Source organism: Anas acuta, chromosome 4, assembly GCF_963932015.1.
Source record: "Anas acuta chromosome 4, bAnaAcu1.1, whole genome shotgun sequence".
Classification (NCBI taxonomy): domain Eukaryota; kingdom Metazoa; phylum Chordata; class Aves; order Anseriformes; family Anatidae; genus Anas; species Anas acuta.
In genome coordinates, this window is record NC_088982.1 from 72,910,830 (window position 1) to 72,929,872 (window position 19,043).

General features: G+C 40.6%; 1 protein-coding gene across 2 annotated transcripts in view; it reads left to right on the top strand.

Annotated features, from left to right (window-relative positions):
* Positions 1-4,343: 4,343 nt before the first annotated feature.
* The window catches only part of FAM241A (family with sequence similarity 241 member A), a 273,201-nt gene continuing 258,501 nt past the window's right edge, over positions 4,344-19,043 (top strand). The window contains exon 1 of one of the 2 annotated variants that reach the window (XM_068681981.1): positions 4,344-4,988. In XM_068681981.1, the coding sequence (XP_068538082.1) occupies positions 4,938-4,988 (51 nt within the window). In that variant the 5' untranslated portion in view covers positions 4,344-4,937. The remainder of the gene's footprint in view (positions 4,989-19,043) is intronic. The other variant, XM_068681980.1, reaches the window with a different exon arrangement.

A 19,043-nucleotide genomic window follows, 5' to 3' on the forward strand; every position in this document is an offset into this window, starting at 1 on the left:
CTTCCTTGTAATATTCTGTATGTCATTGTTTTGAGTCTCCTACTCTCTAGTGCAATTATAATACAGCTTGATTAACCTAGCAGCTGTGCTTAGGATGATGACAGAAGAGAATGTATCCGAGCCTTCATGACAACTAATTTAAACTTTAGAAAGTTGTGTGGATTTGAGACCATAAGTTGTGTGGATTTTCCACCATGAATGCGCATAGAGAGCTCACTACAAAACTTAACTGTAGATACACTTGACATCTACTTTGTCTGTAGAAGATAGGAAGATAGGCTCCTGTTGGATAGTTAGTGGACAATCACTTTAGAAATTTATAACATTATAGTACAGATTTCTTTTTTCTCCTTCACTGTCTTCTTTCCTTCCTTTTCTTTCTCTCTTTCTCCAGTACATCCATGTGAATAAATGAGATCTTACATAAAAAAAGAAACCTAGCTTATAAAGAATGTTTAAAGATGATTACTATTGTTTCTGTAATAAATTAGCAAGGTCCTAATCTTGTAGTCCTTGTGGAAACAAAACTCCACTTGTGTGCTAAAGGAAAGGCTGAGCACTGGGCATGTATTAATTTGACTTAATATTTGGCAGAGGCTCTACCTCTACTTGGGTATATTAATAATGCACATAGACTCTACTCGATTAATAAGGGATCAATAATCTCCGTATGCAATACAGACAACAGCAGTATATATATATAAGCACATGGGATGCATAAGTGTTTGGTTTGTAAATGTGTACTAAAGCTTCAAAGAGCAGCTTAGTGTGACTTTAGACAAAACAAGCATGATGCATTAAGTGTTTAACTGTGTTAAATGCCTTTTTTCATGTTTACATAACGATATGCTGTGTTTATCTTACAAGCGCTGTAAAAATATTAGTTAGCAGTCATAAATATAGTCCTGATAAAACGATACTACTTTTCAGAACTGCTAATCTGTGTTAATGCCGCTTCGGTACGGGTCCTGCAACAGCTGTTAGAATTTTGTCCCCTGTAGGTCAGAGAGAGAAGATGGGAAAATCCTTAATAAAATGTTGTTAGAAGCTACAGGTGGGAAATAAAGAAGCTCTTGTGACCTGTAATCTTATTCCCTCATAAAGTCACGGAGTGCACAGCAGCTTCTGTGGCTGAAATTAGACAACACGCTAGCGGCTTTTCAATCTCAACTTTTGCAGTTCAGTTATATCATTTTCAGTGAAGAACAAATGAAGGATACAGCAAGCACTGCCCCTGACCTTCCTTGCTGTTTTTAATAAGCACATTCAACAGCATGAGCTTCTCTGTCTTAAATGAATTACTATATATCCATGTACTGGAAAGAAAATACAGTAGTGTTTATCTTCTGTATACAATCTACTGTCAGATTTTAATTAACTCTCAGCCTCAGGTAAAGAAAATATGCTAATTTTAATAGTCTTATAATTACTGTGGGCCAGATTCCACCACCCAGCTGCAGCCTGGTGCCCAGTCGTGCACAGAGCCTCACTTGCTTCAATGGGACTAACCAGGGAGGATGAGGCTACTGCCATCAGATTTTCCTTTCATAAGACAGCATTGCAGGAAGGAAAACATAGAAAGGCTCAATAGGCAGAAGTCAAGAATGAATCAGTGAATGAATTATCTATTACCAAAACTAGATTATGTTATGGAAACAAGTACACTGTTCTGTTATGTTTTAAATACTTAATGTATTTACATAAATCAGCCTCCTATGGCTACATTTTGTTTTTCTGTTCCAATGGGGGGTATATTCCATGCATTTCCGTGTAGACAATACATACTCTTTGGAGATTATGACTCTGCAGTCTTCACCTTTGCATCTTCTCGTTCTTTCCTTCTGGTATCTCCTTTGCCTTTCATCAGACTACAGCACTGTAGAGTACAAAAATAAATATTTTTTCTTCTATTGCCTTTATTAAATACAAAAAACAAAAACCAGTGCAGTATACAGGGTATACAACTCTGTACAATTCTCTAGTAAATTTTAATCACTCAGCTTTAATAATTTATACATTTAAGCTACCTGAATGAAATGGAGCTAAGGATAGAGTGATTTTTTTATTATTATTTTTATCAAAAGTACAAAACAACTTGTTTAAAAATACTCAGCTAATACTGTATAGATTACAATCAAATATTTACAGCTTTAAAGTCACAATAATTTGTTTAAATATAATTATGTGCAATTACTTATTAGTAAAATGATAGAGGACTGCTGAAATATGATAGAGTGGTATAATTAATTGGCTCCAGATGCAATGAGTTGTCATTTCTGAAAATTTAATGTCATCAAAGCTCTTTTTCCAATAGCACAAGGAGCACTATTGCTAATAGACTTCAGAGCTTGAAATAAATAAATCTTTGGAATCCTGTTGCATCTCTTGGGGTGTGACATTTGACAGTCTTTTATAGCACAGAACGAAACAAGTTTGTGAGCTGGAATTCAATTGTGGTGTATTGATTCCTTGCATCAGTCATTATTCCCTGCTGATTGACAGCTGAAAATTGGTTACGTTAAGTATTTCATATGTTATATTGGCTGACATTTGCTTGCCTGCTCCTGTGTCAATATTGTTGTAAAGATCTCCAGCTCTATGAGATAGCAATATACACTGACTGTGGCTTTTGTGTGATGTTCCAGTGTTTTTCCTGACATAATTTAAGACATATTAAAAACCAGCAGCATCTTCCCTCTTGAGAAGCTTAATGCCAATATTATTGTCTTCCAAGGGAAGATCATGTATGCTCATAATCGGGTGCTAATTTCCACCCATACGCTCATGTTTAGGCATTAGGCACTATAACTGTAAAATTGAGCCTGCTTGATTGATTCATGTCAAGCCTCATCTCGGCTCCTGCAGTGGAAGTCATCCAGCTGACCCTTTTTACACTAAAAGAAGAGATTTGTGTTCCTTTCTTTCACCTGGAACCATCAAATTGACTGAATAATCTGTAATACATTAGTGCTGACATTTGTTAGGCAAGAATTAAACAAGACACAGTAATCATTCCCCTGAATAAAAATTGTGTTTGATTTCCAGCAGAGTTCTATTAAAAGGACGGTACAGCCCATCTCCTCCAAAGTGGAAAATGGTGAATATTTTCTGTGTTAATGAACCAAATTAACACTTTAATGACAGATGGACAGTCCCTAGCTGCTCCTGACAAAAGCTGCTGAGTTTTGGATGGAGATGTGGTTCCAGTGCCTGTCAGGAGGACTACAGTAAGCTCCCCAGAAATCTTTCACACTGAACGTTTACAGGTGCGGTTAGTAAGATTTGACCATTTACCTGAATAGAGACAAGAAGGAGAATGATGCCTTGGAAATATGTATGTTTTATAGGTGAAAGTGTGGGAGCCAGGAACTGGTGTATTAAAATCTGCCTATTATCATAATTAACATGGTTTGCATGGTAGGGTTTTGGCATGTCCTTCCTTGAGGCTCCTGTTTTTATGGGCTCGCTAATTTATGAGGCTGCAAAGGAATAACTGTTACAGATATGTATGTCTGTTATTCTTGAGCAAGCCTTAATGTTCCTCTCTCCTTGCCCTGGCAACCCCCCGTGCCCCAGCTGGTGGCAGTTCGTGTCCCTGACCTCGCACTGTTGATTCTGATGGACACTGGCATCTACCCGTTCACTTTGCATCCCAAAAGTGGGTATGAGGGATCTTTTTCTACAGCTACAGCCAGCTAGCTCCAGGAAAAGTAATTCCTGAAGTCAATAGGGCAAAAACCCTTATTTACTGTCAATCTTGATAAATATGATGCTGAAGAAGGGGGACATTGGAGGTGTTGATTCCTGTCTCCTCCATGATGATATAAAGCATGAGGTCAGTGCTTGATATCACAGTCACTATGGATGTATCAGCATACACCTAGTATGACCAGTATCTGGTCTGATGTCTTTGAGGTCCTGGTGTTTTGTCAATGTAAAACTGCATATTTTAACTGATGCGTGCTGCTTGTCTGGCTGCACCATGCTCTGTACATCATGGCTGGCTGTAGCAGAATTACTGTTGTACCATAAGTCTATCCTTTCAGGGACAACCCTGAAAGTAAGCATTGAAATATACCATTTGGAGAAACACCTGTGTTGGTTACATAAGTGACTTGACCATCTTGCACCTCAGAGGTTCATTAAGAGACAGACTTTTCCTTTGTCCTTGTGTTGAGGCTGCAGTTTTTCCAGCTGGGTCCTTATGGCAAGCCAAAATTGAAATGGGCTGTAGAAGAAGCACACTCTGTAAATGTGTTTTTGTTCTTTTTGTTTGTTTGTTTGTTTTTTTCCCTCAGTGAGCCTGCTGGGAGAGTAAGGGTACATCACCCTTGTACTGACATGCCTCTTGGATGCCCACATCAGAAACAGCACCACTGGCTGGGCACGAAGACAATTGGCAGTGCAGGTGTAGATGAATGACATGAAAGCAGGAAAAAACTCTGCGAAGAAAAAATCTAGAGCAGATCTCTCCTGCCCTGAGCAAAGTAAAGTAAGGAGCAGATTGCTTCAACCTGTTGGGATCCTCCCAGCTGGTACTGCAGTTGTATTTTCACTTTGAGCTGAGTAGCACCACTCTAACCCAAAATAGTAAAAGCTGGTATGGATTGCAATTCATTAAGAACACAAGGCTTATTAGTACCCAAACCTTTTCATGAGCAGGTGATGTGGGATTGGTACATGCAATCAGTCAGTCTGCCTGGTGGCAGCTGCTGCTTATTGTATTTAGGGCAGGTGCCCTGCCAAGGGGAGCTTTCAGTAGGGGTTTCTGCTGCCTTGGTGGTGGCTGGAGCTGGTACTCTTCTGGAAAAGGTTCCTGAGAGAGGCTTTAAAGCAAAAGCGCCCATTAAAAACAAACTGCAAATAGAGAAGTTGTGTTAAAGTGAAATAATTGTGTTCTGAGTGGACATCTTGGGCTTTGGCTGGTGATAGATGGTATGAAGTCTGCAGAGATGTGCCTGACCCATCTAGGAGAGCTACAGCTGCTGGTGAGTGGCCTTGTGAGCTTGCTGGTAGAGTTGAGGGCTTTGTTCTGGTCTCCTTGTGATTCATCTTGATCCTCTCTGGGGAAGGAGGGTGGCTCCTGGCTCAGCCACAGCATCTCCTCTTGGCTTTTGCATTACCAGATGCTGCCCCTTCTAGTTACGCTTCCTTGCAGCCTGCTACAAACACCCCTTCTACTCTGGGGTAGGTTTCTTCTGGCAAAATTCTTGTTCCTAGCTCTTACTCTGGTACTGACTGGGATGGATGGGGGTTGGTGTGACCATAGATGCTGTCTGTGGTTTGGGCCACTCTGTTTATAACTCCGCATCTTCTTGTGCTCAGTAGCAGCCCCGTTGAACATCCCCCCTGGCTGCTCAAAGTGCAGAACAACTTTTTAGTGGCCTTATTAAATATTATACATCCTGGAACCATGCAGCACAACCAAGTGTTCTGAATATCTAACCCAGATTCTACATTTGGCTACTAGCTTCTGAGCATTTGGCTCTAGCTGTGGTACAAAAGTATTTCTTGAAATTATTTTCAAAACACAAAATTTTGAGCGTTACTTGCTCACAGACTGGTAATTTCCCCATTTAAATTTCAATTATGGAACAAACAATCCCAGTCTTAGTCCTTGTGCCACACAACTCATTAAACGGTTTGAATATTTCATAGCCCAAAACTGTTCATGTTAATCTATGAATATATTGTTATAAATAACTAATAGGTGTATAATGAATCGTGGCAATGATTTATGGAAGATTAATAGGTAGGAAAAAAGTATGAATCGTACTTTACAAGGGGAAATACTGAAGTGTTATCTCCTCTATCCAAGGCACACAAATGTTGCTGGTGTTCCGCTCTCTGGCGTGTGGATTTTTTTATATTTATATATTTTTTTATTATTATTTTTTATTTTGTGCTACATTCAAGATGGCAATGAGAGGCTTTTGTGGGTAATTGTGCCTTTAAAAATCTTAGATTGCTTCATGGCAGCCCATGCATAATATCGCAGTGCTTTAGGATATAGATATTGAATAAGGTGAATCTCTGCATGTTCTTAAGTGGCTAGTTATGGAGAAATAGAGGGGAAAACCTGCAAGAACCTAGTTTTATGGTGAAGTTAAAGATGTCAAATGATGAAATAGAGAGATATGAAGGATTTTGTAGCTAATGTTAAAATATATAACTAAACAGTAAAAGGTGTAGCGTTTTTGTTGTTTTCTTGACTAGGATGAATGTTTTCTAAGGCTTGTAACAAAAGTTTGGCCTGACTAAAAGTGTTACAGGATCCTAATCACAGCACTAGTCTGATCTTTCTGTTGAAAGATCCAGAATCAACCTCTACCAAAACCAGGTGCTACAACACTACAGAAATCACATAGCTACAACTGAGTCATCAGGGAAATTAGCTGGGCATTGTGAGCCAGCTGGCAACCCAAGCTACTGCAAAACCAGCAGGCTGCCTTCAAAGCAGGTGGGCAGCAAGCACAGCAGACAGAGCTGTGTGCACAGCAAACTCAGTGAAAACTCAGTGCTCAGGAAAGAAATGGGTGGGGGGAAGGCAAAGGAATATAAAACTTAGGATTTACAGCAGTAAGAACTCTCTCTCTGGGCTGGGACCATCACGCATGAACTAAAGGAACTTCTGATACTGTTGATATAAATACAACTAGAAAAATGTCCATGGGCAGAATTGTTTATTGAAACTGAGAAATGCCAAGTGCATAATGGGAAATGGGATTTATGTAAAACAATTCGTGCTTGAACAGAACTTTTTTTTTTTTTTTTGCACAAGTCAGTGTTAATCTGAACTGTTTTACAATGTCTAACAAGTGTTACTGCTACCTGTTTTGAAAATGGATGGTTACATATTTATTGTTTAAGAGATTTGACTGGTCATGGATTTTTGTGGAAAATACCAGGAGTTTTAGAGCTTTGACTGTGTAGATGGGTTAAAGACATCAGTTTCTTCCTGGACTAAATAGTTTCTCTTACTGAATGAGTAAGACTTGAAGTGACTCAGATCTCCTGCTGGGAGCATGGTTCTGACAAGAGTGGCCAATTTCTGTCTTGGGGTTTTGTTGAATGTTAAAATGAGAAGTTCAAAAATATCAAAGGAGTAAACAGTAGTTGGGGCAGTATGATAATCATAAATAAATGAGTAGAGTAAAGCTGTTAGTAATTAATGTGCGGGGATACAGCTAAACAGCGTAAAAGGATTGGTCCTTACAGTGGAGAAAGTTCTCTTGCTTGTTGCTGAACTTTGAGTCTGATATCCTGATACAGCTTATCAGAAATAGCTGCTGCTTGCTAAGCCTCAGTTGTGATTCTGCATACCCATTATGATGAAGTCTAAAAGTAGGTCACAATTAAAGAAGACCGTGACTGTGTAGCATAGACTTAAATCTGTTCAGAAGTCAGGCAGTAGCATAAACAGACCTGAAAATGCATGTATTGAAACATGGAGTCTTTTACCATTTAACATGTTCTTCTAGTTTGGTATAATGTATCATTTTGTACTTTTTTTTTTTCATGTCTCTTCATATCTTCTTTACCTGAAGGTCAGTGTTGCATGATGTGGGAGTGATAGCAAACTTGCTGAGGAATCTGATGGTTGTGTGAAGACCTTGAGATAAAATGAAACAAGTTTTTATTGGTTCTATGCAAATGATACTTTTAGTGAAGAAAAAGGATGCAATCATGTACTGCAGTCCTCTTTTTGTGTAACTTCTTCCAAAACCAGGAAAGGGAAAGCAGAACCTACCAAAATGACTTCCTAAGGAGGAAGCTGTCCTTATCATGTGGCTTCAGGAGAGCTGAATCTCAGCACTGATAGAGGATGAAAGTATTTACAGTAAGGTAATAATTTTGCCTCAGAAAGAGCTTCATCATCTTCATTTTGCTGCTAATGTGACTGCAAATCCAGGGGAAGCCATCAATGAAACTTAGGAATTGCTGGGGAAAAAAAAAAATCAAAAAAGCAGAACAATAAGTATAATAAATGACCTTTTTTCAACTTGATCCCCATGTTGTATCTTATACATTATGAAAACACTTTATTGATTATTATATAATTATGGTTCTAAAACGAGAGAAATCATTATGCTCTGATAATTCTTCTATTCTGATAATGCCTGCTGGGTGCTCATCATGCAATCGGCACTGTGCATGTTGGCCTTGAAAAGCTTGCAGTGCCTCCTAGGTTTCTTGTGACAAATGGGAGTTGATACAAGAACAAGATAAATAGCGAAGAAAAATAGCAAGTGATGAACTCACCTCAGTAACATTTTCTGTAAGCATTTATGTGAGTGTTTTTGTTTGCAAGAAAGTCTGTGTGGAGTGGCGTATCCCTGGATGTATGCAAGGGTTCATGCCATAAACCTTTGCAAGACAATCTTGAGTTCCCTACTCCTGTTTATAAAAGGTTCAGTCAATCGATCCAGGAACAAAAGCAATAGTGTGTGTCTTAGGTGAAGAGTTATCTGCCAAACAGCACATAACAAACAGGGCAGCAGGTCTGCCTTATGAGAAACTGTCGGTCTTTGGTTACATTGGGTTGGATTATCAGGGCATGGACTTCGGCAATGCAGAAGAGCAGGTCCAGGGGTTGGGCAAGCGGAAGATTGCTGGCAGACTTGGGTTAGTAAAGTGCTAGTACTGAAAACTCTGGGCTACTCACTTTGACTTACCTTTTGCCTCCTGCTTGAGTGGTAAGGTGTTCTTTTTTTTGTGTGTGGAGTCTTTTGTTGTAGTAAAAGGTCTGCTTTCTGCATTGTGATAAAACTATGCCCTCCGATATAGAGCTCAGCTGATTTTGAGAGAAGTCCTGGCTGCATAATCATAGAGATGCTTTGGCAATTGCTTGCTTTCTTGGCCCTTCTGAAGACAGTGCAGGATTTGCTGCATGATGACCCAGGGCACTACCATATGTTGGGGAGTAAAAAAGTTTAGAAGAAGGGCAGGGGATGTAAGCTGCACAAATGTTTTCTGCTGATCTGGTAGAACAGATCTTGATATGGAATTACTCTTGGTTCCCACAGGAAGCAGCCAGTGCAAAGACATTTAAAGAAGTAATCTGTGGTGTAGCCCAGAGCTCGGGGCTGTCTGGGCAGCCTTTACAGGTTTACTTCAAGTGATGGGTTCTGCTTGAGGACCAAGAACCTGGGTGTTAACCAGTTAGCAATGAGCCACACTTAGTACCATGATACTGCAGTCCTTGAATGGAGTTGGCCCCAGGCACACAAAATTTGATATCCAAAGTTTATGAATGGCATAATTTACTTTTTGTTTTACTAAAGTAAAGATTTCTCAACCAATGTGTGAGTGGCTCAATATTTTAGTATGTGTAGATTGAGTTCCAGGTGATTACCAATAGGAGTACATCATACTGTAAGCCTAATGTTATCACTCGTGGCCAGCCCAATGAGAAAGATGAGAGCTGTGAGTCCTACACTGAGATGCACGTCCTCATAGACAGGTAACTGCTACTACCCTATTTGTGCTCTGGAAACTTTAATAAGGGCATTCAGGCACAGAAATCCTGCATGCCCTGATACTGAACTGGCTCTTAAAGACCCCTCTCACAGCTGATGTAAAGGTCAGCTCTGGGTGCCTGCTTCATAGTACTTGCTAAGCAACAGATTTGCCCAGTAAGGCTGCTGGCACAAATTTGATTAGATTAAAGCTGAAGGACTGCCATGGAACAAAGTCAGCTCTGTAACCACATTTGCACACATACCATTTCCTCACTGTGTTCCCTCCACCAGCTGCAGCTCAGGATGTGCCAAATACTTCAAGAGCAGGAGTCCGAGTCCAGGCAGAAGCAGGGTGCTTGGGAGAAACTGTAATGCAAGGCTGGGGGCAGAGTATGAGGAGAATTGTGATGGATTTGCCTGCACCCTTCCTGCCTATCACGTGAGCTGGTGACACTTAAAAACATCTCTGTCAGCATGGAGCATTCTGGCCACCTAAGTACTTGTGATTTTTGCATGTGGATTTGTTGATATTAGCTGGATGTGTGTGCTTACAACAGATGCAATATTCCAGAGAAATCTGTGGGCGGGAAGTATGTTTAAATGCAACTCTATGAGCAATATGTGCAATGATGTATTTAGCCCAGTCCAAGTTTGTTAGTTCTGTATTTTAGTGGCATCATTAGTATTTACTAACCAAACAAAACTGAATTCTGATACTTGTTTTCTCACAGAAATATTAGCTTTCAGTAACTTAGCTTGCACTTTATACTTTAATCTCTGAAAGCCAGAATCACTTTTCTTCATGTTTTTGTCAAACGAGACAGAACCAATCCACCCCTAGTTAAAGAGCAAAATGATTTATTGTCACAGGCTACAAGTCCTACTTGTGCTAAAGCTTTATCTTGTCGTCAGGCTGAAAGACTATTCCAATTAATGCCGCTTACACTTGCCATGTAAGCTGCTGAGGGCAATGGGCCTGAATTTCTGTAGCTGCTATCCGATAGCCAGTGCCAGTCACTGAAAATTTAACAGGTCATTCAATGCTAGTCAACAAAAGACCCATGAAGCCTCATTTCACACCAATTACTACTTAGCATATGTACACAAATTGATTTTAAAAATTTCTCAGGGATTCCTCTATGCTATAATCCGGCCACATGTGTCCCTGCAGCCTGGGGACTGCTCTGAGGGCATCTCGTCCTACCTGGCCTGGTCTGCTGTGGAAACCAGTGCCTCCAGACCAGATCCGTCTTAGTGTGACTTAAACCACCCCTGTCCAAAGCAGGGTACTGGTTCTTGGGTTGGAAACCCTTCGGTTGTCAAAGCCCGGGGGCAGTGGGTCCCTGGCCAAGATCCAGCCTTGGCTGCCACCAGGTCACAAGACTGCTCTGCTCCTTGTGTTGTTGTTTCCAAAAATATACTCCTGACTCCTGCTATTTTTCTTATTTTGGATGCTCTGATGCTTTGTTGGACTTTTCAATATTTTATTATTTTATTTTTATTTATTTTTTTTTACTATTTTTCATGACTGACTTGTGTGATGGATATTTCCTTAGCACTTCAGGTATTCTCTTTGCAGGGGGAGAACGGGGGCTTATGATTTGTTGCTGTTGATTTCAAATATAACTACTTAACTGCTGTCCCAATACTGCGGTTTTTAAGTGTTCATCTAAATTGTTCTGCTGTTCTCTACTTTGTACATACAATTTGTAGGGAGAGAGGGGTTTTGTGGTGTTTTCTTTAAAAAAAAAAAAAAAAGAAACAGGAGACAAACAGCATGAAAATGTGCTTTGGGGCTCTGTAGCATAACTTTTAAACAGATTTCTATAGAACTGGGACAACTGCAGGGTGCAAATAATGCTTTGTTCTTACAAGGATGGAATTTGTGCCTTTTTTCTTTATTTTTTTCCCATTTCTAAATTGCCATGAGAGCAAACTTGCCTGCAGCGACTGGCTGGCTAAGCATCTCCCGTCCATCTCCTGCACGTCACCTGCTAAGGTGAGGAGTCTAAAAATGCCTGGACACATTATGTATGGGTGGCCTTTTGTTTATGACAGACAAAGGCAAAATCCTCTGGATTACTTGAAGATATCGTATAACACACAAGATGGAGTTACTATTATTCTTTTCTAAGACATATTGTGTTTCCCTTGGGCAGAGAAAAGAAAGTGCAGCCAATCCTGGGAGGGTAGCTCCTATTAAAGATTTATGCAAGCCTGAATTATTTGGCTTTAAACTTTTCTTTCTTTTTTTTTTTTTTTTTTTTTTTTTTTTTTTTTTTTTTAATAAGAGGGATGCTTTCTTTAGGCACAGCAAACTGAAGTAGATGGTATCACTGGTAATCCGTGGCTTAGGCACAGAGCTTCTAAATGGTCTGAATTAGGTAGAAGAGACTTTGATTTTTTTTCCCTTTCTTTTTTTTTTTTTTGTTTCTGCATTTAAGGTTTCACTGCAAAATTTCCCATTGAAGTAGCAATTTGGTGGGTTTTTGCCCTCTCTGTGTAAGTTGTCTTTTAGCCATATTCATTCAACGAAACAGCTTTGAAGCTGTTGAACTGTGTAAATGTTATATTAACATTTTCTTTTGCAATTATAGACATTTACTTGCTCTTGTTGAAATAGCTCTTTCAAGGGGAAGGGAAGAAAGCAGGAAGTGAAAGTACACAAAGAAATGAAAAAGTAGCCGTGTGCTCAATTTAATTTTTGAAATAAATCATTTCAACTCCTAATTTACACTTCTCTAAGATGGTGGTTAAGGATAGACAAACAAAGAATACTGGAAGAAATAATTTCATTTTGTTCTTTTGTTACATTAGATCACTTAATTTTTACGTGTTTGGTTTGCATATGGAGATTTGTCCAATGAGTCCTCCTCTTTTGAATTTGTTAACTGATCCCAGGGAAAGCTCCGGGAGGTTCGTGTCCATCAGTCTGAAATTTGCAAATCACAAAAAGGCAAGCAATTGCCCGAAATAAAGATGACAAACAATGTGAATTAGCCATTAGGCCAGAGGGCTTCAAGCTCCTGTGGCTTGATTAAATTAAGTCTAGTGTGCTTAATTCGAAGTGGCAAATGATCCTTTATGAAAAAGCCCTATATAATCTAATATGAATTATAATCTTCTTATGAGTTCTTAAAACATCCAACATACTTAATAGAATAATTTTTTTGCAACATTCCACTGGGTCATGCTATAATTTCTATGTAATGTATGAATTTATATGGTTAACTTGTATAGAATGCAGGTTAATATGTTCTAAGGTACTTTTGTGGCATTGTATTTCATATTTTCCATACAATATTTGTATTGTTCGAATACACTTTGATATGTCACTGTGTCTATAGTAGAATTTCTAATGAAAAGAGTAAGCAATATTTTAGCATTCACACAATTTATGGGATGTGGCGGCTTTTTTTACCCCTACCAATGGTTATCATTTCAACAGATTTTTTTTCTTCTGCCAAGTCCAGGCCAGGAGCATATTTGTGTTGTTACTGTTGCTCAGCAACTGTGATCTCTTCACTAGGTCTGACAGTTGCTTTCTCTCCAGGAGAGCAGAGATGCAAGAAGGACAGATGCATTGATCCTCAACGCATTATCAGATCTTGTCACACACCCACTTTGAAAAGCTGATAGCATCTAATAATCTTACTCAAGGCTCATTTTACACATCGTTGAGCTTTTACAGTTAAAGTTAGAAATATGCATTGTCTTGTTATGTCAAGGCAGGGAGGTCAATAATTAGGCCACTTTTTATTTGAAAAAAATAAGCTATATGCTTCTAAGGAGACTCTGTCTATATAAAAGGGTACTTTGTCCCATTTAGAAGCTCCAGACACATTGATGTCTGCATCAGTCCTCATCATCGATCTACGTTTTTATTTTTTAGACCTTTTGTGTGTCTCAGCATCTGATCAATGGTATAAGCACTATATCAATTAGAAAATGAGTGATACTCGTGTATTTTAATCCAACCTAACTGGTAACAGTCCTCACACTCTCCCAGTAAAAATCTGTTATGGGTGGAAAGATATTCCTTAAACTGTAGAAGGGATATCTGAAAGAGGAAAATACAGAGGAGACATAATTATATAAAATTAAAATGCTAACCCGTAAGCAAGCAGAACTTGCTAAGTGACTCAATTTTACTAACGTGTTATTTCATACCCAATGACACACAAACCTGAAGAGTCCGGGTGATCAGCCACTAAGAAGGGTGTTCAAGGCTAGAAATTTCACAGCAAGGTGAGCTAATGATGTGTCTGTGGGTAGGACTTGCTCTGGAGGTGCTTCATGATGCCTGAGAACAGAGCCTCACGGGGAACACACCAGAGGCACCGCCTCGAGACATGGTGACAGCAAAGGGGATTTGGGAACAAATCTGTAAAATGGGTGTTACAAATCACTGGGACTCAAGCTTTTACCTGGAGCTTAAAGGGACTTGGTATAGACTTGTTGAGCTGTGAACTCCAGCTGTCAATACTTGCATGGGTTAATACCAGGCTGGGATGGGAAAGAAAGCAAATGAAGAGCTAGCCTAACCTTTGAAAGGTACAGAACATACCCTGCGCACAGAGGTTTAGCTGATTTGCACTTCTTGATTTGAAAGATACAAATCAGATGTTCACAAAAGCCAGCACAATCGTGGGAAGTAGGGAAAGCTGGATAAAGAGCAGTATCTTTTTTTTGGCCACAGCCCTCTAGAAGAGAAGAGGCGGTGTATCAATCTCCATCCGTGTCTGGGACTTGGTGGAATGCCAGTGTCTGCTGGGTCTACTGCAGCCTGATGATCCCATCTTGCTGTGAAGTACCTAGGTACCTTAAGTTATTTTACGTATAATTAGTTGGAGATGAATTTTTGAAAACAGTTTGAAGCTCCCATTGTGAAGTGTTGCATACAGGCTAATGTTATCCATGCAATACCAGTGACAAAAAGAAAAAAAGCAAAAATATTTGACAATCAAACACTAATAGGTGTTAAGGAGGACATGGCTTTTAAAGCTGACTTCCAAATTATCGGTGCTATTTCGTGCACCTCTGTCAATCTGAAACTGCAGTCATCAAGAGATGACTCCTTCAGATGGGACTCCTGAGCTAGCGTACAGCAGAGCTGGAGAAGTAGCAGGATGCTGCTACAGTCTCTGTGTACAGGAGCCAAAAACAGTCTATAACTCCAGAAACACTTGTTCTAAGATGGAGAAAAGCTACCTGTATGTCACGAAATTTTTGAGGGGTTATTTTTTTCCTCAATATTAAATTTAAGACAATTTTTCTCTGAAAGCCATATATTCTTTGCATGATTTTTTTTTTTTGAGAAATGAAAACCTTAGTGTATATTAAGGGAATTTGAATGTTATGTGTTCATTAGTAAACCAAGCAAAAACCATGTGAACTACTTTGTGATTCAGTATACTGGCAGATGGCCTGAAGCATTGTTCAGGCACTTCTAGGGAAAGATTCCCCCTGTAGCATTTCCTATTTCCATCTGTGCGCCATTCCAAAAACATCTCATATTCCTATGCAGGGATATTTCCAAAGATGAACCCAGGACTCATGCCTAAACCTAGCTGCTTGTTGGGAAATGAATACGTTCTGTTGTCTTTTTTTAATTCAATAACTGTCATAAGTGCCATATTAACCCTTAATTCCAGGAAGATGTGCAGCTGCCTGGGAAGCTAAGCTGTGATAGCACCTCTGCTTCAAGAGGACTTTTCAAATATGTCTAAAAAACAGTGCTTTATTCCATTCTGACTCCCCAATATTCTTAGCCACAGGGTGCTCTTCTCTAGGGTCTTAAGTGAGGTGGTTAGTATCTGCAGCATCTAACTTGTTCTCTACATCCTGGGGCTGTTTAAAACCCCTATTTCAGTTTAGAGGAGAAAGTTTAAAGCATTCAGGACTGTTTGTTCAAGGGAGACATCTTTCAGCGACCCAATCAGCAAACTATTTCACTTCTCTCTTGTTTATGTTGCTTCCCTGTGTTGAGACAGGAGCAGCCCTGTGCCATCGGGTAAATGAGAGGTCACACGTGTTTGCGTGTAGTAACTACAAACAAATCTAGAGTAATTTATATACTGATCTCCCTTTCTATCCATGATGCCAAACCCCTAAATGTTCTGGGCTTCATTTGTTCTTCTGGGCATTTTTTAAGTGTTAAGAATAAGACAGACCCTTTCTTCAGGAGGACAAAGAAAGGATGGGCAGCCAGATAGATGATGACACAGGTCAGTAAAAACAGAGCACTCTACCAGGAAGCCTGGTTAAAGTTTTTTTTTTTTTTGCTGTCATGAAGGCAAAGGGAAAGATTGGAAGAAAATCAGTAGCACAGATGCTTGCAGGGATTTCCCACTGAGTCTGTAGAAGATGAAATAAAGTACAAATTTCCCTGTATTGCCCAGAAGCCCTGCAAAATGGGCTTGGAAGCCAAACCAACGCTGAGGAGCAGGGTGGGGATGGACTCTAATGGGAGTTCATGAGAAAAGCTGACTATTCAGAGCCAGCTTGCAGTGTGCTCATCTGGGCAGGAGATAGGAACGTTTCGAATTAGCATGGAAGCTGATTGATGAGCAAGCATCCTGTAGATGTTGCAAAAAATGTATTTAACGTTAGTCACTGCATTTGTTCCTAAACCTCTCTGTGAGTTCCTAGAGTTCAGACGACAGCCCTGAACAGAAATAGCTATTAACTGCAAATGCTTGCTTTCTGCTACTTTTTTAATTATTATTTTTATTGGTTTTATTATTCAGCCAGTCTCATCTCTTTAAGATGAGTGTTAACTCATGCATGAGCTCACACTGACCTGCCATTTTAACCCTGATTTTGTGGCTCTGGAAGGGCCTCCCCCATCTTACAGAACTTTGTTCTCAGTTTGGCCTAGAGCGATATTTGTGCTGTGTGAGCCAGTGGGTGCCTTGCAGGCTTTGTAAAGGACCACTGCTGCTTCTGTATGAGCACTGATGTGAGAACTATTGAGTCCTTGCTTTGACATCGAGGGCAGACTGCTCAATCCCTGCTTTGAATCAGCTGTACCTTGCTCTGTAATGGCTTCAGACACAACACAGACTCAATAGTGCATGGAAACAAAATAGAACAAGTGCACGTTAACGTTCTTGTCAAACATTCAAATTTAGGCATTCTCCTATTCAGTTTATAAAGCATAACATTATCACCTATGTTCCACTTCTGGAGCGATCATATATGGTATATGCCACTGGAAAGCTTTATGCAGTGTTACACAAAATGGATATCTAACTTGCACTGTAAAAAAATGTGGTTTGAGATCACAGAATCACAGAATTTTCTAGGTTGGAAGAGACCTCAAGATCATCGAGTCCAACCTCTGACCTAACACTAACAGTCCCCCCTAAACCATATCCCTAAGCTCTACATCTAAACGTCTTTTGAAGACTTCCAGGGATGGTGACTCCACCACCTCCCTGGGCAGCCCGTTCCAATGCCTCACAACCCTTTCAGTAAAGAAATTCTTCCTAACATCTAACCTAAAACTCCCCTGGCGTAACTTTAGCCCATTCCCCCTCGTCCTGTCACCAGGCACATGGGAGAACAGGCCAACCCCCACCTCGCTACAGCCTCCTTTAATGTACTTATACAGAGCAATAAGGTCACCCCTGAGCCTCCTCTTCTCTAGGCTGAACAAGCCCAGCTCCTTCAGCCGCTCCTCGTAGGACTTGCTCTCCAGGCCCCTCACCAGCTTCGTCGCCCTTCTTTGGACCCGCTCAAGCACCTCGATGTCCTTCTTGTAGCGAGGGGCCCAAAACTGAACACAGTACTCGAGGTGCGGCCTCACCAGAGCCGAGTACAGGGGGACCATCACCTCCCTAGCCCTGCTGGTCACAGTGTTTCTGATACAAGCCAGGATGCCGTTGGCCTTCTTGGCCACCAGAGCACACTGCTGGCTCATATTCAGCCGACTGTCCACCATCACTCCCAGGTCCTTCTCTGCCTGGCAGCTCTCCAACCATTCCTCTCCCAGCCTGTAGTTCTGCTTGGGGTTATTGCGCCCCAGGTGCAGGACCCGGCACTTGGCCTTGTTGAACTTCATACAGTTGATCTCAGCCCATCGGTGCAGCCTATCCAGATCCTCCTGCAGAGCCTTCCTACCCTCGAGCAGATCGACACATGCGCATAGCTTGGTGTCATCTGCAAACTTACTGAGGGTGCACTCAATGCCGTCATCCAGATCATTGATGAAGATGTTAAAGAGGACCGGCCCCAGCACCGAGCCCTGGGGGACGCCACTAGTGACTGGCCTCCAACTGGACTTGGCTCCATTCACCACAACTCTTTGGGCCCGGCTATCCAGCCAGTTTCTAACCCAACGAAGCGTGCGCCAGTCCAAGCCAAGAGCAGCCAGTTTCTTGAGGAGAATGCTGTGGGAGACGGTGTCAAAAGCCTTGCTGAAGTCAAGGTAGACCACATCCACAGCCTTTCCCTCGTCCACCCAGCGCGTCACTTTGTCGTAGAAGGAGATCAGGTTCGTCAAGCAGGACCTGCCTTCCATAAACCCATGCTGGCTGGGCCTGATCGCCTGCTTGCCCTTCAAGTGCCGCATGATGACTCCCAAGAGGATCTGCTCCAAATTTCAGATGAATTTGAAAATCCCACAGCATTTTTTTTAAGTGTTAAAATAGGTCTGTTTTTTGCTGATTTTTTTTTCTAAGACAACTGGGTAATGATGCCGTAGTGTTCTCAAGGCAGCATTTAAACCATATCTCTGATTTCCAGAAACATCCATATAAAAGCAAAATTTTGTTGTCAAATGTGAAGAGGGAAACAAGGAAAAACTGCTGTGTAGGACATTTTAAATTCTCCTTGTTTGTAATGCCTAATAGGGAATGGCATTGTACTACTGAAACAGTTATGCTTGTTCATGTTACCATGTGGGGGGCAAGCTATGTGGAACACAACTGATTAGTTTCCTGTATCCCTTTCTGTCTTTAGCCGTGTCTCTTAAACATCATGCAAATTGTATCGATATCGATTTAGTGTGTGCCATTTATGAATCATAATCACAGATTGCCATGTTTCAATGTTGCTTTCAATGGTCTTTAATGTCATCCTTCCCCTCCCTATTCTGAGCCACACTGTGGTATAATGGTCATGCATTTTTTCCAGAAAACAAATCTTTCAGCAGCTGAGCCACCCTATTTGTTATGAATAATAGGCAAAAAGTTTATCCAGCTGTTTCAATCGCGCATATGCAATGTTTTGGGTGGGGAGAGGGAGGAGTAAAACTACTGGAAATTAGTTGGTTTTGATTTTTCCTCATCTGTAAATAACTAGCAATTAACAGCAAGTTTTTGATTAACTAGTGTGGGTCAGATTTCCTGGGCTAAAAATCATGGAAGCTTCTCAAGGTATACTGTGCTTGTTCACCACCCATGTGCCTTCCCCTATGTCTCATCTCTGTGAAACTTTCGGTTAGGTTAGATATATCCTCATAGTACCAAGAGATTGTGCTTCTAGGGAAAAAAAAAAAAGTTACAGCATTGGGCTTTGTCAATTCATTCAGGTAAAAGGTATTTTTGCTGCAAGAGGGGTGACAATATTTTCAGAATG